The sequence below is a fragment of the Aquarana catesbeiana genome, linkage group LG08, assembly GCF_042186555.1.
Source record: "Aquarana catesbeiana isolate 2022-GZ linkage group LG08, ASM4218655v1, whole genome shotgun sequence".
Classification (NCBI taxonomy): domain Eukaryota; kingdom Metazoa; phylum Chordata; class Amphibia; order Anura; family Ranidae; genus Aquarana; species Aquarana catesbeiana.
Window position 1 is genome coordinate 134,014,820 of NC_133331.1, and position 25,165 is coordinate 134,039,984.

A 25,165-nucleotide genomic window follows, 5' to 3' on the forward strand; every position below is an offset into this window, starting at 1 on the left:
TAGTGGTGCTCTTGAGCGCCTGTGGCGTAAGACTAAGTCTCAGAGAGATTTCAACCAAGATAAATCTGCCCTCCAAAAATACAATTCTAGCCTCCTCTCTGCCAATCTGACCTATTTTACCACTCTCATTAGCAACTTATCATCCCGTCCCCGTCAACTCTTCTCCACCTTCAACTCTCTACTTTGTTCTTCACCGCCTCCACCCGCCAACTCACTCACTGCCCAGGAGATCGCCAATCACTTCAAACAGAAGATTGGTACAATTCGCGCAGAGATCTCTACTGTTCCGACACCCTCCACGCTTTACACTTCATGCCCACAGGCACAATCATTATTTCCCTCTTTCAACCCCACCAATACAGACGAAGTTGCTAAACTACTTGCTAATGTCCACCTTACCACCTGTCCTCTGAATCCTGTTCCCTCACAAATGCTACGTTCACCCTCTGGCCATTTGCTACACTCTCTAACCCACATCTTCAATCTCTCCCTCTCTTCTGGCATCTTCCCCAACTCTCTAAAACATGCACTTGTCAGACCCATACTTAAAAAGCCCTCACTGGACCCATCCAATCTTAACAACCTATGCCCCATCTTCTTGCTCCCCTTCTTATCCAAACTCCTCGAATGTCTGGTCTACAACGGACTGAGCGTCCACCTCGCTAATAATAACCTTCTTGATCCCCTTCAGTCTGGATTTCGTCCTCAACACTCCACAGAAACTGCTCTCCTAAAACTAACAAACGATCTACTAGTGGCCAAAACCAATCGACACTATTATGTACTCCTACTCCTGGACCTCTCTGCTGCCTTTGATATGGTTGACCACCCCCTCCTCAAAAAAAAAAACTACACGCCTTTGGTCTCCGTGACTGTACACTTCGCTGGTTCTCTTCCTACTTATCAAACCGCTCCTTTAGTGTTTCTTATAACTCTACTTCCTCCTCTCCTCTTCCTTTCTCTGTTGGGGTCCCCCAGGGTTCTGTTCTTGGACCTCTCCTATTTTCAATCTACATCGCCTCCCTGGGTCAACTGATAACCTCCCATGGCTTCCAATATCACCTCTATGCTGACGAGACCCAAATCTATTTCTCTACCCCTCAGCTCACTCCCTCTATCTCCTCATGTATCACTAATTTACTATCAGATATATCAGTCTGGATGTCACACCACTTCCTCAAACTCGATCTATCCAAAACCGAACTTATAATTTTTCCTCCCCCATATGCCCCTTCCCCTGATCTCTCTGTCAAAATCGATGGCACAACTATAAGCCCATCCCCACATGCCAAGGTTCTAGGTGTAGTCCTAGACTCTGAACTTTCCTTCAAGCAACACATCCAATCACTGTCCAAATCCTGCCGCCTCAACCTCTGCAACATCTCCAAAATACGCCCCTTTCTAACCAATGACACAACAAAGCTCTTAATTCACTCGCTTGTCATCTCTCGCCTTGACTACTGCAACTCCCTTCGCATTGGCTTGCCTCTACATAGTCTATCACCTCTTCAATCTATCATGAATGCCACTGCCAGACTCATCCACCTTACAAATTGCTCTGTGTCTGCCACTCCTCTCTGTCAATCCCTCCACTGGCTTCCACTCAGCCAAAGAATTGAATTCAAAATTCTAACAACTACGTACAAAGCCATCCACAATTTCGCCCCCAGCTACATCACCAGCTTAGTCTCTAAATATCAACCTACTCGTTCTCTTCGTTCCTCTCAAGACCTCTTGCTCTCTAGCTCCCTCGTCACCTACTCCCATGCTCGCGTCCAGGACTTTTCCAAAGCCTCTCCAATCCTATGGAATGCCCTACCCCAATCTGTCTGCTTATCTCCTACTTTATTAGCTTTTAGACAATCCCTGAAAACCCTTCTCTTCAGAGAAGCCTATCCTACCCACACCTAACAACTGTATTTTCATTTTTTCCATCAGCTCATCCCCCACAGTTATTACCTTTTGTTTCCACTTGACCCTCCCTTCTAGATTGTAAGCTCTAACGAGCAGGGCCCTCTGATCCCTCCTGTATGGATTTGTATTGTAAGTGTACTGTCTGCCCTCATGTTGTAAAGCACTGCGAAAACTGTTGGCGCTATATAAATCCTGTATAATAATAATTACATTTTCACATACGTGTTACAGTAATTTATAATGTCATTTTATATAGTATCTCATAAAAGTGAGTACACCTTTCACATTTTTGTAAATATTTTATTATATCTTTTCATGTGACAATACTGAAGAAATAACGCTTTGCTACAATGTAGTGAGTGTACAGCTTGTATAACAGTGTAAATTTGCTATCCCCTCAAAAGAACTCATCACACAGCCACTAACCTCTAAACAGCTGGCAACAAAAGTGAGTACACCCCTAAGTGAAAATGTCCAAATTGGGCCCAAAGTGTTGATATTTTGTGTGGCCACCATTATTTTCCAGCACCGCCTTAACCTTCTTGGGCATGGAGTTCACCAGAGCTTCACAGGTTGCCACTGGAGTCCTCTTTCACACCTCCATGACAAAATCACAGAGCTGGTGGATGTTAGAGACCTTGTGCTCCTCTACCTTCCGTTTGAGGAAGCCCAATAGGGTTTAGGTCTGGAGACATGCTTGGCCAGTCCATCACCTTTACCCTCAGCCTCTTTAGCAAGGCAGTGGTCGTCTTGGAGATGTGTTTGGGGTCATTATCATGTTGGAATACTTCCCTGTGGCCCAGTCTCCAAATGGAGGGGATCATGCTCTGCTTCAGTATGTCACAGTACATGTTGGCATTCATGGTTCCCTCAATGAACTGTAGCTCCCCAGTTCTGGCAGCACTCATGCAGCCCCAGACCATGACACTCCCACCACCATGCTTGACTGTAGGCAAGACACACTTGTCTTTGTACTGGTTTCCACCAAATACGCTTGACACCATCTGAACCAAATACGTTTATCTTGGTCTCGTCAGACCACAGGACATGGTTCCAGTTAGCTATGTCCTTAGTCTGCTTGTCTTCAGCAAACTGTTTGCAGGCTTTCTTGTGCATCATCTTTAGAAGAAGCTTCCTTCTGGGATGACAGCCATGCAGACCAACTTGATGCAGCGTGCGTCGTATGGTCTGAGCACTGACAGGCTGACACCCCAACCCCTTAAACCTCTGCATCAATGCTGGCAGCACTCATAAGTCTATTTCCCAAAGACAACCTCTGGATATGACGCTGAGCATGTGCACTCAACTTCTTTAGTCAATCATGGCGATGCCTATTCGGAGTGGAGCCTGTCCTGTTAAACCGCTGTATGATCTTGGCCACCGTGCTGCCACTCAGTTTCAGGATCTTGGCAGTCTTCTTATAGCCTAGGCCATCTTTATGTAGAGCAATAATTCTTCTTTTCAGATCCTCAGAGAGTTTTTTGCCATGAGGTGCCATATTGTATTTCCAGTGACCAGTATGAGAGAGTGAGATCGATAACACCAAATTTAACACATGTGCTCCCCATTCAAACCTGAGACCTTGTAACACTAACAAGTCACATGACACTGGGGCGGGAAAATGGCTTATTGGGCCCAATTTGGACATTTTCATTTAGGGGTGTACTCACTTTCGTTGCCAGTGGTTTAGACATTAATGGCTGTGTGTTGAGTTACTTTGAGGGAACAGAAAATTTACACTGTTATACAAGCTGTACACTCACTACTTTACATTGTAGCAAAGTGTCATTTCTTCAGTGCTGTCACATAAAAAGGTATAATAAATTATTTACAAAAATGTGAGGGGTGTACTCACTTTTGTGAGATACTGTATATCTCATCATTCTCTTCAAGAATTTTACAATTTTTACATTAAAGTGGTCTATGATCTACCTGAATTGTGGATTTTTTTTAAAAGCAAAATTAATTAGGAAGAACTTAATTAGTCCTTCTAAAAGCCTGCCCCCGTGCATTACCAGTCTAATGCCCCGTACACACGGTCGGACTTTGTTCGGACATTCCGACAACAAAATCCTAGGATTTTTTTCCGACGGATGTTGGCTCAAACTTGTCTTGCATACACACGGTCACACAAAGTTGTCGGAAAATCTGATCGTTCTAAACGCGGTGACGTAAAACACGTACGTCGGGACTATAAACGGGGCAGTGGCCAATAGCTTTCATCTCTTTATTTATTCTGAGCATGCGTGGCACTTTGTCCGTCGGATTTGTGTACACACGATCGGAATTTCCGACAACGGATTTTGTTGTCGGAAAATTTTATATCCTGCTCTCAAACTTTGTGTGTCGGAAAATCCGATGGAAAATGTGTGATGGAGCCTACACATGGTCGGAATTTCCGACAACAAGGTCCTATCACACATTTTCCGTCGGAAAATCCGACCGTGTGTACGGGGCATAAGACTGTCTGTACCAAATCTATCCCTTTGCAAAGGCACAAGCTGTATGTAACCTTCTGTTTTAATTAGATAGCCACACTGATTCTTACATTTACTTATTTATATTTCAGTACCAATAATAGTGTAGTTATAACAGAATAAGTAACAAAACCAGATTAAAAAAAAAAAAAAAAACATGCAAAATCAAGCCACCATGCACCATGACCAAAAAACACCTTGTCAAAAGGACATGCTTGCATAATACCCAAGTCACTGTCAAGCTGATACAGGGTAATGTAAAGGTTTATTATTACATTTTCAAATAGAGTTGGTAAGGATTGTGTCTTTAAAATATAGGACTTCTGACACTGGGAAAAGAAGTAAGGAAGAATCTTAACCACAATAAATATACCTTTATCTAGAGTGTTTAAAAATTAGGACCCCCTGGTCCAGTTATAAAATTCTGTGTTTCAGGGTGGGATGGGGTATTACTGCAAAAGGAAGTGATGGATGTATAATCAACAAGAATACACATAATAACGTGAATAATAAAACAATAAAGAGGTTCTAACCCATTCATTCTCTCTAAATTCACTATGGGTTTGACCTTTAAGCCTATATGTCAAAGCAAGTGTACCATGCTCTAAAAAAAAAAAAAATATGAAAGCTATTATTATAGCAGATAGTTTAGGCAGATTTTTTCATTTTTCATAAAGCATTTGTGCTTTGAACACTTATTTCTAATTTCTGGGGGAAAAGCACATGTTGGTCAGAGTAACCAGGACGGTCACTTAATTGATGTTATTTCTTAAACTGTTCTAGAAAAAAAAAAAAAAAAAAGAGATGATTGTTTGCTACTGGCTGTTTTAAATTGGTGTCCCATTGCCTTTATGACCACACACTGCCTTTATCACTGATCGTAATGACAAATACTTTCCCCAGTGTTTGCTATGTGCAGTGGAAGAAGAGCATTTCCTGTGTTGCTTTGGAACATAGAACATATACAGTACCTATGACCTGTGAAGCATTTTGCTGAGATGCAAACCTCAGGCTGGATAAACTGTGGAAATGTTTATGTGGAGTAGAAGACCTCTAAGTTTGACTATTGCTTAACCACTTGCTTACTGGGCACTTAAACCCACCTCCTGTCCAGACCAATTTTCACTTTTCATCGCTGTCGCACTTTGAATGACAATTGCGTGGTCATATAACACTGTACCCAAATGAAATTTTTATAATTTTTTTTCCCACAAATAGAGCTTTCTTTTGGTGGTATTTGATCACCTCTGCGGTTTTTATTTTTTGTTAAAAAAATTTAAAAAGACCGAATTAAAAAAAAAAAAAATATATAATTTTTTATATTTTGTTATAAAATTTTGCAAACAGGTAATTTTTCTCCTTCATTGATGTACGCTGATGAGGCTGCACTGATGGACACCGACAGGATGCACTGATGGCCACCGATAAGGCGGCACTGATGTGCACTGAGAGGTGACACTGGTGGGCACTGAGAAGTGGCACTAATAGGTGGCATTGATAGGTGGCACTGATAGCTGGCAGTGGAGGGCACTGATAGGTGGCAGTGATGGGCACTGATGGGTGGCAGTGATGGGCACTGATAGGTTACACTGATAGGCAGCACTGCTAGGTGGCACTGATGAGGCACTGATTGGCACCACTGGTGGGTATTAATAGGTGCCACTTGTGGGCATTGATATTTGGCACTCATGGGCATTGAAGGTGGCACTGGCAGGTGGCAATGGCAGGTGGCACTGGCAAAGGGTACTGATTGGCACAGATGAGGGTACTGATTGGCATCCTCTTCGGGACTGATGTCCCTTGCACATTTTACTCCTCATGCTGAAAAAAATCCTGATTACCGAGCTTTTGTTTACACACGTGATCAGCTGTCATTGGCTGACAGCTGATCATGTGGTAAGGGGCCGGGATTGGCCCCTAACTCGGAGCTGTGATCACCCAAGTCTCGGTGACTCGGTGATCACAGCGCGCGTGTGCCCTGCAGGAAGCGTGCGGGGCCGGGCAAAGGGGAGGCCGTCATATGACGGCCTCCCGGAAATTCAGGTCCCCTCTGTAGCCGTCATTCGACTAGGGCCCAGACGTCAAGAGGTTAAATATATATACAATATATGAATAGAGGCCCACCATACACAAAATGCATTTTTTTTTTATAAAGGACTGTGAAAAAGTTTTGCACAGAACTTCTGAATATGTAAATATCTAAAAAATGATCAGAGAAGTGTTAAACAAAGGTGGAACTGACATGTTTCCAGCACACAGCTCACTTTGTGTGCTGTAATCCCACAGAAGAAAATTACCTGCCATTCAGTTGCTTACAATTGTAGTTTACATAAGAACAGGCACAGCAAATATCCTGATGTCTTACAAGTGTGGCTATTTTACATACATTTTGTGAATGTTGTGGAAAGATCATTCACATGATGCTTACAATGCATGTTTAGTAAGTTTAGTGGTCTAGTAAACCTGCATCATTACTGAAAATATTAGGGCGAACGCAGTGCAGTATAATGCACCATAAGGTGCAGGCTCAAAGCCTATTATGTAACAAAAACACCCACCTAACCTGCCATAGCCTCTCTCCTGGGTATGCGGAGACCAGGCACACACTATCTCTCATTCTATAATGCAATTCTCCGTGTCCGCGTGACCTGTCCAACTCTGACCATGTAATTAGCAGCGTCAAGTAAATCAATATGTGCACTGATTATTCTGTTGCATGCCCTATTATACAGTGCTGTATTCACCTTAATATATTTGGCAATAATACAGGTTTACTTTAAAAGAAACCTATACTGGCAGAAATATATAAACAAACATTGCAGCCCTCCTTCTGAGCATGCTACCAAACTGTCTCTGGCTACAAAGAACAGTAATGCAGTCAGATAAGTAAGGAGCACCTGATGTGCATGACTTGTTCTACAATAGAGATTCAGGAAGAAATAAGGCCACTAGCTCAGCAGAACACCCATATGAGGGGGTACTGGCCAATTTGTCTATATTCAATGGTGCAAAAATCATCTACCAATGATTTTAACTTATTAACTTTTTCAGGTCCAAAGTGAACATGGCAGCACCTCCAGAAAAAATGAACGTGGAAGAGCATAGGATCATAATCAAGTTCCTGTTTCTCCAAGGGAAAGGTGCAAAAGCAGATCCATGATGAAATTTCACAAACTTTGAATGACAGTGGCCCTTCATATGCAACAGTTAAAGGTTGGGTCGCCAATCTTAAAACTGATTATTTCAGTGTTGAAAGTGAGAAACCCAGTGAAAGGCCTGTTTATGTCTATGTGTGTGCAAATGTGAAAGCCACCCATGACATGATCATAGAGGCCCACGAATATCAGCCAAAAGTATTGCTACATATCTGGGAATATCATGTGAGAGAGTTGGTAACATTATCCACAACGACTTGGAAATCAAAACGCTTGCAGCAAAGTGGATCCCAAAACTTTTGACTTTTGCAGGCACAGAAACAGAATCAGGCCTTCCACTGGGTTTTTCCCTTTCAACACCGAAACGGTCAGTTTTAAAAATGACAACCCAATGTTGCATTCGAAGGGCCACTGTCACCCAAAGCTTGTGACATTTCATCATGGATCTGCTTAGCATCTTTCCGTTGGAGAAACAGAAACTTGGTTATGGTCCTATGCTCTTCCACATTTTTCTGGAGGTGCTGCCCTGTTATCATCTTTATTTTTAAGGTCTAAAGTAAATCATAGGTAGTTGATTTTTACAGCATTGAATATAGACAAATTGGCCAGTACACCCTGCAATTTAAAGCTTCTTCGCTCAATTTTTTCTGGGTAAGGCTCAGTACTTATCAGCACTCCCTCGTAGAACTAGCCTTCTCTCAGGAAGTGGGCAGCATTGACACCCTCCATATTTCTCTCAGTAAATTTTTTATTAAGCAGATGCAATTATTTCATGCAGATGTCAATTCACTTTTTGCTATAAAGAAAATGTAACCATTTTGTTACTTTAACAGTTTTCCAATCAGAAGGTTATGTTTGCGTACCTAAATATTGCTTTTGTGGAGTAACTAATCCTTCACATGTAAATGGTTAACAGTTATTAAACTCTTGCATGCCTATTTCTTATCAGTGATTTTTTTGCACGTTATCCCTCTTTCAGCCTCCATTTTCTGCTCTTCTCAAACACCTCACAGAACTATATAGCTAAAATCAATTGATATTTAAGTGAAAACTTGTTTGATCAAATTTGTGAACTGGCTTCTGACATAAAAAAATCTGCCCCATGTACTAAACCTTTTTGTGTACTGAAAAACAGGATTGTTGCATTTACCATAAAATCTGTTTCATGGAATTTAGAAACACAGGACTAAGATATTCTGAGACAATTGTATTGCAAACAAAAACTGCCAGCCAGATAAAACCCCTCCAACTCCTAGCATGCTTTAGTTTTGTAGCAAAGCAGCATTAGGAGTAGCGAGTAGTTTACTAACAAAGAGGGGTTCCGCTCATGTCCCTTAATGAACTCCAAGAAGCAGATTTTACGTTAAATACAAAAATCCTGCTTTTTTTTTAGTTCACTAAGGGATACAAGAGTTAGTTATTCTGAGACAGCTGGGACTTCCAAAAACATTAATAGGCCCACATAACAAAAGCAATAGAACTGGGGTGCAGCTTAATCACTTTCCGCCTGGGCCCATAGCAGAGGACAGCTGGGCGGTGGTTCAGTTATCCTGACTGGGCATAATATGACGTCCAGCAGGATAACATGCTGCCGCGCGCCCGCATCGCGCCGATCGGTGGAGCGGTGTTGTCAGTCTGACACACCGCTCCACCGATCTTGGTAAAGAGCTTCCGGCGGAGGCTCTTTACCACATGATCAGCAGTGTCCAATCACGGCTGATCATGATGTCAATAGGAAGAGCCATTGATCCGCTTTTTCTCACTCGCGTCTGACAGACGCGAGTAGAGGAGAGCCGATCGGCGGCTCTCATGACAGGGAGGGTCTGTGCTGATTTTTTATCAGCGCAGCCCTCCCCTCAGATGACCACACTGGATCACCAGGGATCGCCACTAGGACCACCAGGGAAGGGGGCAACATGTGGATGGCCAGGTATGTACCCCATGGCCATCCACATGTGCCCAATGTGCCCAGTCAGTGCCCAATCTGTGCCAATCAGTGCCCACAAATCGGCACTGATTGGCACCATTATATTGCAGTGATGCCCAGCAATGCCACCCTTAGGGGCATCAGTGCCATCCATCAATGTCCATCTGTGCCACCTGTCAGTGCCCACCTATCGGTGCCCATCAGTGCCACTCATAAGTACCCATCAATGCCACCTATGAGTGTCCCTACGAGTGCCCATCAGTGCCACCTATGAGTGCCCATCGGTGCCAGCTATGAGTGCCCATCAGTGCCGCATACCAGTGCCACCTATCAGTGCCACCTGTCAGTGCCACCTCATTGGTGCCACCTCATCGGTGCCCATCAGTGCTGCCGTATCAGTGCCCGTCACTGAAGAAGAAAACATACTTATTTACAAAAATTTTTAACAGAAACAAAGAAAAATGTGTTCTTTTTTCAAAATTTTTGGTTTTTTTTTATTTGTTGCGCAAAAAATAAAAACCGCAGAGGTGATCAAATACCACCAAAAGAAAGCTCTATTTGTGGGAACAAATTGATAAAAAAATTGTTTGAGTACAGTGTAGCATGACCGCGCAATTGTCATTCAAATTGCGACAGCGCTGAAAGCTGAAAATTGGCCTGGGCGGGAAGGTGTCTAAGTGCCTGGTATTGAAGCAGTTAAAGCTCAGAAAGTTGCTTGAAGCTGGTATTGGATGAGGCCTGAACATCACATGTTCTCTACATTTTTCCAGGTGGAATAGAAGGCCAGGTGGCAGCCTTGCAAGTCTGGGTAACAGTGCCCTGATGCTGAAAATCTCAAGAAGCACTTGCAGACTTAGTGGAGTGTGCCTTGACAGAAAAGGGTAGAACCATATCCCTAAGACAATAAGCTTGTACAATGTCTTTTTAAGCCTTCATGAAGCTGGTTCTCCTTTATAAGGGCCATCCAGAATGACAAAAAGAGAGTCAGTCTTTCTAATTGAAGCAGTGGCCCAAAAGGTAACCCCCCACAGCATGAACTGCATCTAGACATTGAAGGAAATTTTTCTTTTGATGTACTTCAGCCAGAGAGACAGAAAAATTTAGGGATGGAGATGACTCTAGCCTCAGCACCTCCTTATCCTTGTGTAGGGCCAGGTAGGCTTCTTTACCAGACAAAGCTGCCAGTTCAAACACACACCTCACAGGGGTGAAAGTAACAAGAAAAGCAACTTTGTGGCTGAAATGTTATCTTACAAACCATTTCTGCTATCTCTTTATCTAACTCAAATAGATTATCACAATTCTACTTTCTTCATAGGACATATCAAGTTCCTGTATGGTTGCATAAATATGGCCGTAGAGGCGAGGGGGACCTACAGCACATGCTTTGGTGTTGTCCCAAGCTATTTTGGTATTGGCATAGTGGACATTTTTTTTGGTGTGCCATTCCCTTTACCCCCTCCCACTTGTATCTTGAGTTGGCTACAATTTCCAGGAGAGAGCAGCTTGTTGACAGTGTTAGCTGAGTGTTATTTATAGCCATGAAGTGGTTGTTGCCCTTGTCCCCAACAATAGTATCTTGGATTGGGGAGGTTAATTCCACCCTCTGTTTAGAAGAACAGACTTGGCAGCAAAGGAGCTGCCCAAAAAAATCAGAAAAAATGAGGGGAGCATGGCTGGACATGCCTACTGTAGCACCAGTGGAAGACTTTTATCTTAATGCACCTATTCAGTTGATACACTATTAACTAGTGTTGTCCCGATACCACTTTTTTTAGGACCGAGTACAAGTACCAATACTTTTTTTCAAGTACTCGCCGATACCGATTACTTTCTTCAGCCTCAGCTGCACTTAGAATGAATGGAGAGAAGACAGTGGCTGCTCTCCATTCATAAACTGAGACATCGTAATCACAGGAGGTTACAATGTTTCAGTTATGTGAATGGACAGAGTCAGCTGACTCTGTCCATTCACAAAGGAAGGAGGAGGACATGGAGAGAGACAGCACAACAGAGAGGGACAGCAGAACGGAGAGGGACAGAGGAAGAGAGAGGGACAGCAGAACAGAGGGGGACAGAGAAAGAGAGAGGGACAGCGGAACGGAGGGGGGACAGCAGAACGGAGAGGGACAGAGGAATGGAGGGGGACAGAGGAACGGAGGGGGACAGCGGAACGGAGGGGGACAGCGGAACGGAGGGGGACAGCGGAACGGAGGAGGCATGGAGGATGCGATGACAGTCAGCAGTGATCGCGTGTGGGGGAGTTACAAGCACCGATCACTGCTGTATGTCACTAAAGCAGTTGAAAGCCACATGGGGAGAAGCTTGTAACTCCCCCACGTGCCGATCACTGCTGACTCTCAAGGTATCGGGGGAAGCATCGGGAGCATTTGCCCGAGTACAAGTACTTGGGCAAATGCTCGGTATTGGTGCCGATACCGATACTAGTATCGGTATCGGGACAACCCTACTATTAACCTATTGATTTCTATAAGTATCCCTTGCCTTGAATATACTTGTGGACCCCTCAAGTCCGAGAGTGACAATGTCATTACTCCGTTACCCTGGTGTTGAATTGATATTCCATATTACGTTATATGGTGATGTTTAATATGAAGTGGCTGGTTTCCCCTGTTCCCTAATACTTTCACTTTCCTTCCTCTGTATTTGTATTGTACGATAACTGCACTCTATTTAATTTTATAGAGGGTTCATACCTTTCTCTGTAAATTTAAAAACTGAAAAAAAAAAAACTTTGCAGGCGAGATTAGAAAGGGTGATATGCCTAATGGGTTAAAAAATGTGGTCTTTGATGAAGAGTCGAGGGAACCAAATTCATCTCCCACTCATGAGTGTCTGTGCAGGAGGAAACTACATGAGAGACATTCTGTACAAAAGCCTTCACTAATGAATGGGAGGCTAACACTCTTTAGAATACGATTGCAAGATCCAAGATTTGCTCCTTGCTGATACTTGTGTCTAAATGTCAGTCCAGGCCTGACTGCAAATAGGTTGAGCTTTTGCATGGAGTATTTCCTGGGATTACATTTTCTTTCCTTAAACCAAGCGAAATAAGCTTTCCATGTGCAAGAATAGACCTTTCAGAAGGTAGACTTCCTAGTTTTTATAGTGTGGAAATCAATAAATCAGTGAGACTTTTGTCTCTCAAATCCACAGCTTCAGCAGCCATTATGTTAAAGCCAGCATCCACGAAGCAGGGTGGTAAAACAGTCCCTGGAACTGGCGATCTAGTCAATCTGGAACAGCCCATAGGGAAGTCTGCCATTAGTTTGATCAGACTGGAGTACCATATCTGCCTGGCCTAGTTCAGAGTTAAAAGGATCACTGGTATACCCTTTATCTCGTTCCTGTGGAGTACATATAAAAAAGTTTCATGGGGGGAGACAGATCAGTGTACTTTTCACCAGAGGGTCTCTGCATCTGAAGACCAACCTGTCCAGTTTGTTGTTGAATCTGAAGTCCAGGAGGTCCACTTCCAGCATCCCCCACCTGCGACATGGGTGCTGAAACATTTCTACCGGCCAGGATCATTCCCCTGAGTCCAGGTGCTGCTGGCTGAGGTAGTATATCTGCCAATTGTTAATGCCTGGAATGTGAAGTTTTGCCCAGGCTAGAATTCTACAATCACTTTTACCACAGCAAAACCTTGTTCCTCCCTGTGAATGACCTGCACCTCTGCTGTGTCATTGTCTGACTGGATTCTGATCAGGTGACCCTCCAGTCTGGGTGCATTGCAGAAACAATCAAATCACTCAGAGCTCCAGAATGTTGATAGGGAGACAACGACCTTCAGTAACTAAGTCCCCTGCTCCAACAATGTGTCTAAGACTCCTCCCTAGCCCTTCAGGCTAGAATTTGTTGTTAGAAACTTCCAAGACAGCAGGATAAAGGTTTTCCCCAACTTTAGACCTGGATTTTTGAGCTACCAGACCAGAGATAACCTGGTCTTTGGTGGCAGGAGAATTGGTTTGTCTAGAGATTGAACTGATATGCCCCACAATGACAGAATATTGCATTGTAGGGGTCTGGAGAGGAACTGCTTTGAAATAGGCTACCACAAGCCCAGAACTCTCATGCAGAATCACAAAGTTGGATGGCTCCTGGACTGTAGAATCCAAGTCTGGGAGCAAAAATCCAGAAAACTCTGGCTTGGGCTTTGTCTAGGATGAAACCCAGATATTTCAAGCGATGTATCAGTTCCAACATTGACTTCTAAAGATTCAGTATCCAACCTTTATACCGTGTGGACTGTTTGCATCTGCCAGAAACCATAAAATCAGACCGAGACAGAAGTACAGTTAAATCACACTTGATTAATAATAAAGGTAAAAAGAACAAACGTAGTCAAAACATAGCCAAAGTCCAGTAACCGGATAGTCAGCCAAGCCAGAAGTCAGGGATCAACGTAGTGAAACAGCAAGCGGGATCTGGAACCTGAAGGGATTGTCAGCAAAGCAAGTCTTTAAACAGGAACACAGGAGATCGTCTCTGTGATGTTGACCAAGGTGAAGGCAGAGATCCTCTGGACTGGACGGCTTAAGTAGGCAGGACTGACGAGCAGGATATAATCAACAGCTGAGCAACTGTGGAGAGAGATGGGAGCTGGCAATTAGCCGACAGCTGAGCGGGCAGCTCAGAGAAGGAAGTGCTGAGCCCAGCGTTGACAGCATCACCTTGTCAGTATTTGTGCCAACTGTTCCCTCAGTAGATAATCGTCCAAGTATCACCCATTATGAATACCCCAGAAGTGTAGTAAGACTAGCATGGGTACCAATGCCTTGGTTAGTACCTGTGGTACGGAACATAGGCCAAATGGTAGGGCAACAAACCAATAGTGATGTTCTCCCACAGAAAAACAGAGATAGTATTGATGTTCTGGACAGATCGGGATATATGCATAAGTACACATTTTTGATGTCCACAGAGGCTAGTAAGGTTCCCTAATAGATGGTGGCTATGACAGACCTTGTGGATTCCATGCAAACTTTTAGGACTCACATTTAAAGCCTTCAGATGGTCAAATGCCCCTTTTTTGGTTTTGGAACAGTGAAAAGGTATGAGTAAAAATTTTGCTGTTGTAACAAAGGCAATAACTTCCTGGCAAAGAGGATCTGTAAAAGCAACATCGAGGCACATGCAAGTGGGACAACATGAACTGGGGAAGGGGCAAAAATCAGAACACTAGCTTGAAGTCCCTGTAAATCACGTCTCTTACCCAGGCAGCCAAGATGCTTTCTGACAAGGTGTCCACAAAGGCTAAAAGACATCCCCCTACTTTGGAAAGTGGGGGCAACTCTTCTTGCTGGAGAGGACATGTCTGCAGACCTGGGATATCTAGGGGCTTGTGATTGAAGTAGGCTCCTTGTTCGGGTCTGGCCTTAGAGGTTGAAGCTGGGGAGTAGAGAAAGGTGCTCTTCTTGGCCTCAGGGGCCAGATCTTCTCAGTTTATGGCTTTGGCTTCTTTAGCTGTGGAAATAGGTAATTTTACCCTCCAGTGAATTCATCTATGAGTGCATCCAAGGAGGCATTAAAGAGCCATTCACAATTAGAAGCTTTTTTTTTTTTTTTTTTACATTGGACATACCATATCAGGCAAATAGTTCACAATGTTGACTTTCTATGCATTAGTATCAGGCTGAAGGCATAAGCCATAAGTTCTTCACAAATACAAGGTCAGTAGGAATTTTAGCTGGATCCTGTGATTTAAGTTTAGTTCATTCCCCCAAGGCAGGGGTAGGCAAACTTTGAGAGTTGGAGATCTACCTGGACAACATGGAGGAGATCAAAGGTCACTGGGGTGCGGCGCCCTTTAAAAAAAAAAAAGAAATTAACTAGCAAGCCCCAATAAAAAGTAAAGACGGTATAAAGAAAACTTAGTGGAGTCCAATAAAACTAATGGTACTCTAGAAATATAAACTTAGCCTACCTTAAGACTTAGCTTCAGTAAGAAACTCGGTATTCACTTTCATTCACATTTTTTTTTCAGGTCTGGGGAGTAATTGGTCACCCCCACAAGGCTGATGCCGGAGTCCACTATAAGACATAACATTTGGTACTGCAGTCTGATTTGCTCGTCTAGTTTCAGGGCCTGGCTATCTGCTCTGATTTCTGGCTAGTGTAAGTAATAGGTAGGGGTTAATAGTAGGTAGGGCAGTGTCCAGAGGTCAGTAGTATGTAGGGCAGTGTACAGAGGTCAGTAATAGGTAGGGCAGTGTCCGGAGGTCAGTAGCAGGTAGGGCAGTGTACAGAGGTCAGTAGGATGTAGGGCAGTGTACAGAGGTCAGTAGGATGTAGGGCAGTGTACAGGGGTCAGTAGTAGGTAAGGCAGTGTACTGAGGTCAGCAGTATGTAGAGCAGTATACAGAGGTCAGTAGGATTTAGAGCACACTGCAAAGGTCAGTAGAATGTAGGGCAGTGTGCAGCGGTCAGTAGGATTTAGGGAAGTGTGCGTAGGTCCGTAGGATGAAGGGAAGTATACAGAGGTCAGCAGTATGAAAAGCATAGGGATCAACAGGGCAGAAAACAGGAGGTCATGGGGGTTTAGGAGGGCAGAGTACTGGGTCAGCAGGGCATGGAACGTGCGGGGGGGGTCAGGAAGATATGGTATTGGGGGGTTAGGAGAGCTGGGGTGTTAGGAGGACATGATGTTAGGGGTTCAGAAGAGTATGGTATTGGTGAGCAGGAGGGTGCAGAAGTTGTTACCAGATGCAGAGTAGTGCAGGGAAGCAGCAGTTCTGGCACTAATCTCCACCAGCCCTCCACTCTCGTCCATCCCACAAGCACCTTGGATAGATTGGAGAGGAGGTTGGGCAGTGGGGAACAGCTCACTATACACTGGGCTTAGGGAAAGAGCTTGTGCGTATTCGTAGAAGAGCCGAACCTGCCTGCGCTATTTCAGAGGCTTTCCCAGCCCCCCAGCCAATCATATGCAGGGGGCACCTCCCAGGCAAGGATTGGTCAATCACGCACCTGCTCCGCTTTGCAGAAAGTGCTGGGTAGGCGAGGCAGGGATGTCTTCGCAAGCTGTCACCTGCCAGCGGGCGAAAGGTAACTTGCAATCTCCAGGTTGCTGACCCCCAGCCCTAAGTTATGACAGAGTGAGATTATGGCTATGACAGGGTGCAAAGCAAGGCCTGCTAGTGAAACCAATGATTTGAAAAGGATGGATAAGGCAGAGGAGGAGACTTCACCTGAGGAAGCTGAGAAAGACTTTGAAGAGTGTATGTATGCCGAAGAGTGGATGCAGAGGACAACAATCCAGGCTGTCTGGGTGAGATCTCCAAGAATGAACATGGCAGGCCACCCAAGAACTGTTAGTGGATCATCAGCTGAAGAGGCCTGATGCAGTGGAATTTCTACCCTTGCACTTGGGATCCGACATGTTGCACTGTTTAACCGAGACAACTTAAATAGTAGCATCAAAAAAAACAAAAAAAACATGTGGGTACTCACAATTGAGCTTCTAACAGCAGGAGAGGTTCAAATAGTTAGAGGTTAAAGGTCACTTTAGCAGCAGCAAAGACTAACCAAGGTGCAACTGTGTGTCTCTTGCAAACAGGAATAATGGCAGGAAGGTGCTAACTCTCGCTGAAATGTGGTACCAGAATGTGAAGTGCATATCTATGTCACTGCAGCTAGTCACACAGCACTTAATTCCTCAGCATGTTAATCCTTTCCATGGAAACCAATGGAAAAAGGGGTTAATATTGGCACTCAGTGGCTTCAATAAATCTAGTAGCTCCCACTGCTCAGACTGCATTATGTACTTATTTAAGAGTCTGTAGAGACTTTGTCGCAGCAGAGGCTGTGCCATGGGCTTGGACTTGGAAAGTGGCTAAATAACATGGTACACACAGAGGTCTGGAAAGCACCAAATACAAAGCCTAGTGCCCAGAGGTCACATTCCCTGCAATTTTTGGTCCAGTGGGGTCCAGGCATGGGCCGATATACAAAAAAAGGTAATAAAGAGTTGAAAAAAAAAAAAAAAAAGGTTAAACTTTTTTCAATAAGGAAAAAACATCCAGCATCCTACGACATTAGCAAAAAACTGAAGCATGTTGGAAGTGGGTGGGGTATACCTTGCTGGCCAACATTTTATTTTTCATTTGCCAATGTCCAATTCCTCCTGCAGGTGGCAGTATCACCCAATTGTTTCAGAATGACTGAATGCTGTGTCCCTTAATGAACAGGGATGAAATGTAATTTTCAATCGAAACAATTCACAAACTGGGTCAAAGTGCTATTTTTGTTACCCTTAAGTCAACTGATACCATAGTATCTCATCTATACAGTCAAATTAATATGTAACAAATTCAAACTGGAGAGAAGGCATCAAAAAAGGAACAGACAGATAAAACACCCATACCTGCAAGGAATATGATGCACACATATTATAGTTGCTATTCACTGAAGTCACTGAAGGACAAACTGCATGCAGGTTTTTCATCTTTATTCTGGGTACCTTCTGGTGACACGATCTGAGGTGACAGTGTGAAGTTCCGAGACTGCCGGCTTGACTTTGCTAGTTTCTTCAGTTCACTAGCAATTGAAATGCCTTTTTTCTTGTCATCTCGTGCTGCCTGCAAAGAAATATCTTTATGTTGGACTCTCAGTTATTGTAATTACTGTGTCTCAGCTCCAGCGGGTACGCAACATAATGTGCATTTCAGAAGAGATGATTTATTTACAAAAAGGTTCAAATATTTTGAATATGTTGTTCTTCCAATTTGGGGCTGTTCAAAATTAAAAATGGGAAAGACAAAATAAAGTAACCATACTGTGAAGTAATCATGTTATTTTGGTCTTCCAGGGACACACGTTCACAATTCCAACCTTCACAGAGTTATATTTGACACAGTAATACTATCTTCCAATAACACACACAAGGTTGTGACAAGACAAAGCAGGTGCCTGGCAGGTTGCATGTGAAATGTACTAGACTGCAGAGCAGACATTTAATCCTGTAAAAGATGACCTACCGGAAATGATACAGACATCCTCTGTGAAATGTAAGGAGGTGTTAAAATTCCAGTAAGCTTCAGTTAAAGCCTCTGGAGAGGATGTCTCTTGTATGCATACTTCAACAAAGTGTCATGCACAATCTCTGCAGCTCATTACTATACCTGAACCTGCTCCTTTAGTTTCAGAATGAATTTCCCGGCTCCCTTCCATTTGCTTTGTGCCTGGTAAACACACTCTTGGTCAGACAGGACCCTCTGAGCTGTTTTTGGAGTTGATGACTTTTTGTTGGATGTTTCTTTTGTCACTTCCTCAAGCAGTACATAGTCACTTGGGTTTGGATTGTTCAGAATGCTGTATGAGTATTTGGCTTTGCTGAGGGCCTAGGGCACAAAAACAGACAACAAATTCATATTTTTACATAGGTACATATTTAGGATGAAACATGACACGTCCATTGGGCTTAAAGTACAAATAAAGGCAAAACTTTTTTTTTTTTTTTTTAGTTTTGGATGAAGTGGTGAGGTTTTTTAATCCTGTCTGTGTCCCAGTTAGGTAGATGCACCTATTTTTCATGTTTACTGTTATCACCAAAAGTTAAAAAAAAACAAAAAACTACATTTTGGGTTGTCCCCAGCACAGTAATATAGGAGAAATGATCCTACGGAGACAATAGTTCTGGTGACAACTAGATATTCCCAGACTTTGGAGGGATTTCCTCCTACTTCCTGAGACAGGAAGTGAAAGCAAATGATAAAAGTTGCATCCACAGAACCCCAAACCTACAGTTTTTCCACAGTAAGGTAAAAACCCCTATAATTTCCAAAATTGGGAAGAGGGAAAAGGAGTGGGGAACAGGCAGTAGCCCCAGCACCCGCTTTCATACCAGACCTCCCCATCATTCCAACCTGTCAGTTTCTGATCCCCATTTAATCTAACCCATCATCAACACCCCCCCTTTTGTTTTTTTCCCCTTCTTGTGATGGAACCTAGTGATATCATCACTATTCCCTGCTCGGTATTTGAAGCCGAGTATACCTTTTTGTAGGCGGCAGTGATCCCGATCTCTGGGGGAGAGATGAAGGGATGTTATTACACGCTGATCACTTTTTATCCTTTGTAAGTATATCTGATCGCTTTCATTCTGAATTGTTTAAATGGAGAGCATTATATATTATTTTATTGCCATGAGGTACATTGCTGCATTCACTGTAAATATCCATTGAAGCTATTGGAGGAGAGGCGATGAAGTAAAATGTGAATTGAAACGCAGAGGATTACCCTACCATATGTTACTGCCTTTTTAGACCTCCTACAATGTAGAGGTTCTTTCAGAGGTGAGCAGCCGCACATGCAATTTTTACAGTGGTGCTTTGGAAGAGGTATCCTTAAGAATGATTTGAAGTAGAAAAGGTATCACCATACATATAGTGCACTAAAGACACTATTCACAGACTTGATATTATTTTTGCATATACATTTTTTGATTTGCAATTCTAATAGGATGTTTTGGTGAACTTTATTTGTTTTAACACCTGTTTTTGGGTTCATTTACACAGTTAGACACATATTATCTGGAAGTATATTTAAGTGTAGCGCTACACATTTATAAATTCCTATTTAGAGGTATGAGCCGGCTTTACTTTAGACACACTTAAATTGTTTTTTTCTTTGATGCGCTGACACATTTTCAATACATACTAGTTCTGGGTAACTCCCTCTTCTTAGTAATGTTTATGCTATTCTCTTAATCATAATGTAACGGAATGTCCCACACTCCGCTTGAGTGCTTTCGTCATATACTGCTTCCTCCCAGTCTGAATATAGATACCAGATATTTCAACCGCTCACAAGCACAAAACAAGGCGATATTGTTTAGTTGCTGAACATGGACTCTCTAATTAGAACCAAAATACAAGTCTTATATACAATAAAAGAGGAGGTTCCTCCCTCCTGCTCATATTACTCTAACAATACAACTGTAAGCAGAAACAGAATTAACAAGAGTTAATTAACTAATCCCTTAAAGCAGCCGATGTGACTCCATGCCCTCCTGAGCATTGTTATGATTAATCAGGATTTCACTACAGGTCAGATTTGTCACCGAGCTTCACACATTAGATTATACATTATCATAAACATCAACACAGAACTCCTTCATACAATAGCAAGGTTAATGAGCACAAACAACAATGGGTGAAATACTCTTAGAAGCTGTGGCAAGCCAGACTAGACTCATTTACATTATAGAAGACAACAGACAGGTGGCTGGAGTTGATGACATTAGCATCTAACAGTATGTGTCCCAACAGTATGAATCAGTCACTATTTCTAATATGGCATATACAGGGTACCCAGAGTCTATGTGTCTTGGGGGGATATGGACCTGAATCCAAAGTAACACCACCTCAAGGGTCCCCAGGCATACAGCTCACAAAGATAACCGTTTCCCCAAATGCCAGGGCCCATAGTCGGTAGGCAAGAGGCTAGCATTCAGTACCCTCCAAAAGCCTCTGTCATGGCTAGGTCTGTCACATTTCTCCCCCATCAAAGGTTGACTAACAAGGTCCCAGACCCCCACCTGGTCTGGACATGCGTTAGTCGGGCAAAGTGAACTCACATAGTCAGTCCGCATGATCTCCATTCTTGGCTGCAAGGAATAGTTGACACCAGTAGGTGTGGGGCAGAAGTCATTTACTCTCTGTCCGGCTGCCAGCGTTTCAGCTGGGCAGTTTTTAACATTCCGGAGCTCGGTCTGCTGCTGGGCAAAGGGGCCAATCACCCCAGCTTCCTGAAGCTGTAGAGACACTGTAGCTGCCAGGCAGAGGCCAGCGGCGCTCTGCCCTGTTGCCAGTGATTCAGCTGGGAGTAGCAGCTTCACTACATCAGCCTATCGACGGAGAGAGGGACCGACTGCCCCGGCTCCCTGAATCTCCACAGTTGTTGCCGGTGCTGGGCAGAGGTTGGTAGCACTTTGCCCTGTTGCCAGCACTTCTGCTGGGGACTCCACACCATCTGCTTTGGCTAACCGTTGGGGGGTTCCTCCACTCCCAAACTGTGTAGCTGCCATTGGGGAGGTGAGCTGGCTGCTTCCTTTTCCGTTACCTCATCTGGCTGCTGGGAGGACATGTCTATGGTACTGTCTCCCAGGTGCACGGATCTTTGCTGGGGAGGAAAGACCGCTTCCTCCACCCTGGCCAACTGTTGGGGAGGGACGACGAACACCTCCTCTCCCTTCTCCCCCTGTATCTGCTGCTGGGAAGTGATTGCCACCTTCTCACCCTGAGCTTCCGTAACTGCCACAGGCGTGGGGCAGAGGTCTTGGACCCTCTGTTCGGTGACCAGCGCTTCAGCTAGGGAAGTTCCTTGCAACTCCACAGATACTGCTGTTGGTGTTGGGCAGAGCACAGTAAACTTTGGCCCTGATACCAGCTCTTTTGCTGGAGGCTCATCAGGTTGTTCTTCCTCAGCAGAAAAGTCTATCAAATCCCCTGTCTCTGCAACTGGTGTCTGGGGATAGAGGTTCACCATCTCCTGTCCGTGGAACCCAGAAGATGCTATTGGTGCTGGGCAGAGGTTAGAAGAGCTCTGCCCTGTTGTCAGCACTTCAGCTTTGGGGATGGCAATCTCCAGATTTTCCACTGCCGATTCTCTGGCATGCTGCTGGTCAGGCACATTCCTCCATCCAAGATCATCCCATGCAGAAACAGGTTCATCAAGGTCAGTCAGCACTTGCTGCATCCGCCATAAGTCCTCCGCGTCCATAGCTGCGGGGGAAGGTTGGCAAGGCACACTGATACTCTATTACATTGCCAACTCTTCAGCCAGGATTTCAGAGTTGTCAACTGGTATTTCCTGATAGTCCCAGGGAAAGGGAGCCCAGCCCTGGCGCTGAGCAGAGTCTAGCAGCCGCCTGTAGGCCAGAAAATCTATATCTTCCAGTGCCCAGTGCACTTCCGAGACGTTCAGTAGCCCTTCTCTGAAATCCATGATTTTTTCCAACCGCCACTCCAAATTACTCCCAAAGTTAGAGTCCCCTGTCAGCTTCACATACAACAGTCCCAGGCTGCCGTAGCCAAAGCCTTCCGTTGGGCTGTCATCCGCTATCCAAGGTCATGCTTGGGATACATGCCACAGGAGGGCTCTGGAGCTCTAATCCAGCCGCATCTCTGCCCAGACCAGCCTGCTTAATTCAGCTGTCTACTCCTTGTGCGTTTTTTCTCCCAAAAACAGCACCAGCAATCCATATTGAGACCAGTACCTTTCCTTGATGAAGGGGAGAACTTTTCCCTGGTGTTGCTGCTCACGGGCTAGCGCTTCCTTCCAGAGTTTGCAGCGGATAGAATCAAACCATCCCAGCAGGACTTTCTCTGATACTGGTCCTCTGTGCTGTATCTGCATCTCTTGCAACCTCTTTTAGAATTCCTCTTCCATGGTGGCTGGTATCTGTACCTCTCCTGCTATCCGGACCTTGGATCCAGGTGTAAGTTTGGATGTCCCAGACTGCAGGAAGCGTCCCACTGCTTGCCACCAATGTAACGGAACGTCCCACACTCCGCTTGAGTGCTTTCGTCATAAACCGCTTCCTCCCAGTCTGAATATAGATACCAGATATTCCAACTGCTCACAAGCACAAAACAAGACGATACTTGTTTAGTTGCTGAACATGGACTCTCTTATTAGAACCAAAATACAAGTCTTATATACAGTAAAAAAGGAGGTTCCTCCCTCCTTCTCATATTACTCTAACAATACAACTGTAACCAGAAACAGAATTAACAAGAGCTAATTAACTAATCCGTTAAAGCAGCCGATGTGACTCCATGCCCCCCTGAGCATTGTTATGATTAATAAGGATTTCACTACAGGTCAGACTTGTTGTCACCGAGCTTCACACAGTAGATTATACATGATCATAAACATCAACACAGAACTCCTTCATACAATAGCAAGGTTAATTAGCACAAACAACAATGGGTGAAATACTCTTAGAAGCTGTGGCAAGCCAGACTAGACTCATTATAGAAGACGACAGATGGCTGGAGTTGATGACATTAGCATCTAACGTTATGTGTCCCAACAGTATGAATCAGTCACTATTTCTAATATGGCATATACAGGGTTCCCAGAGTCTATTTGTCTTGGGGGAATATGGACCTGAATCCAAAGTAACACCACCTCAAGGGTCCCCAGGCATACAGCTCACAAAGATCACCATTCCCCCAAATGCCAGGGCCCATAGTCGGTAGGCAAGAGGCTAGCATTCAGTCCCCTCCACAAGCCTCTGTCCTGGCTAGGTCTGTCACACATACCATTGGAAAATAAATAACTGTTAAAATTTGCTTCACTTTGTTGCCATGGCATTTTTTTATCAACCTATATGCAGCTAGACATTTTATACATCTAATTATCTAAGGCATGCATATTTTATATCTGATGTATCAATAAAACATTTAGGCTGGGTTCACACTGCCGTACAGAGCAGCTCACAGCAGAGGTCCGCTATGTCCCTGTTCAACGTTTCAGGTCCGATTTCAGTCTGAATTTTTGGCTGAATTTGGACTGAAAAGTACCAGAAAACACAAAGTACTCCTGTACAATTCACTCCGGAGCTGTGTGAATCAGCTCTATTGAGAGCCGGTCACAATCTCCTGACATGTGAATTTCCCAGCATCCAATTCGCAATACTGTAGTGTGAACCCAGCCTTATGGGGGAAAAAACCCTATAATTTACGGCTCTTGCTGTTAAGAAATTGTTTCCTATGCAGAGGTTAAACTTTTTTGCCTCTAGGTGTCAATTTAAATTACCGTAAAGTCAACCGTTTGCACCAATAGTACTAAATCTACTGTATCTACTGACCATCTACTGTATGTATTTATCAAATTGATTATATCTCCCTACAAACAATTCTTTTCAAAGGAGAAAAATAGGTGATCTTTCCCCAAAGATGAGGTTCTCTGTGTCCCTAATTAGTTTAGTTGACCTTCTCTGCACTCTCTACAGTTCCATATAATACTTTTTGTCAACTGGTGTCCAAACAATTTTCTTCATTTTTAGCTTGCTCAATGTACATTATATGCATTATATTGTATGTACAGTATATGCTATATCTAACATATCTGTTTCCTGAAATTTGTAATCCAGTGACACCTGTAATCACGTTTTTTAAGTTTTTATAATGAAAAGCACAAAAATACTTGTGTGTTTGGTGACAAGATGTCCCAGGGAGACATCTACCACACAATCTATGTAAAGTGCTGGCAAATCACTGCATTCAGTAATCTGGCCATGTGCTCACAGTAACCGTGGATATCTGAACTGAACCTTTGCCTATAATGATTCAAAGCAATGCTCCTGTTTTACATACAGTGTGCAGGTGTAGTAAACTGCACTGCAGTGCTGCTATGCGCACTTTCATAAAAGTGCACTTTCAAGTGCAGTCGCTGTAGATCTGAGGGGGACATGTAAGGAAAATAAAAAAACAGCATTTTAGCTTGCACATGATTGGATGATAAAATCAGCAGAGCTTCCCCTAATTTTAGATCTTCCCCTCAGATCTACAGCGACTGCACTTACAAGTGCACATGCAGTGCACATGCAGTGCACTTGTAGTGCAAAGTGGATTTGCCTTTCGTAAATAACCACCAAAGGTTAATAAATTACGTACGCAGAAGGATCCTTGATGTTAATAAACTGCTGGCAGATGTTGATT

The 25,165-nt window shown here is 43.8% G+C and overlaps 1 protein-coding gene across 5 annotated transcripts in view; it reads right to left on the minus strand.

Annotated features, from left to right (window-relative positions):
* Positions 1-25,165, minus strand: part of PLCE1 (phospholipase C epsilon 1) — a 945,493-nt gene that overhangs the window by 29,572 nt on the left and 890,756 nt on the right. For all 5 annotated transcript variants that reach the window (XM_073596424.1, XM_073596420.1, XM_073596423.1 and 2 more), the window contains 2 exons: positions 18,617-18,835; positions 17,860-18,073 (listed from right to left, as the gene is read on the minus strand). In XM_073596424.1, coding sequence (XP_073452525.1) covers positions 17,894-18,073; positions 18,617-18,835 — 399 coding nt within the window. In that variant the 3' untranslated portion in view covers positions 17,860-17,893. The remainder of the gene's footprint in view (positions 1-17,859; positions 18,074-18,616; positions 18,836-25,165) is intronic.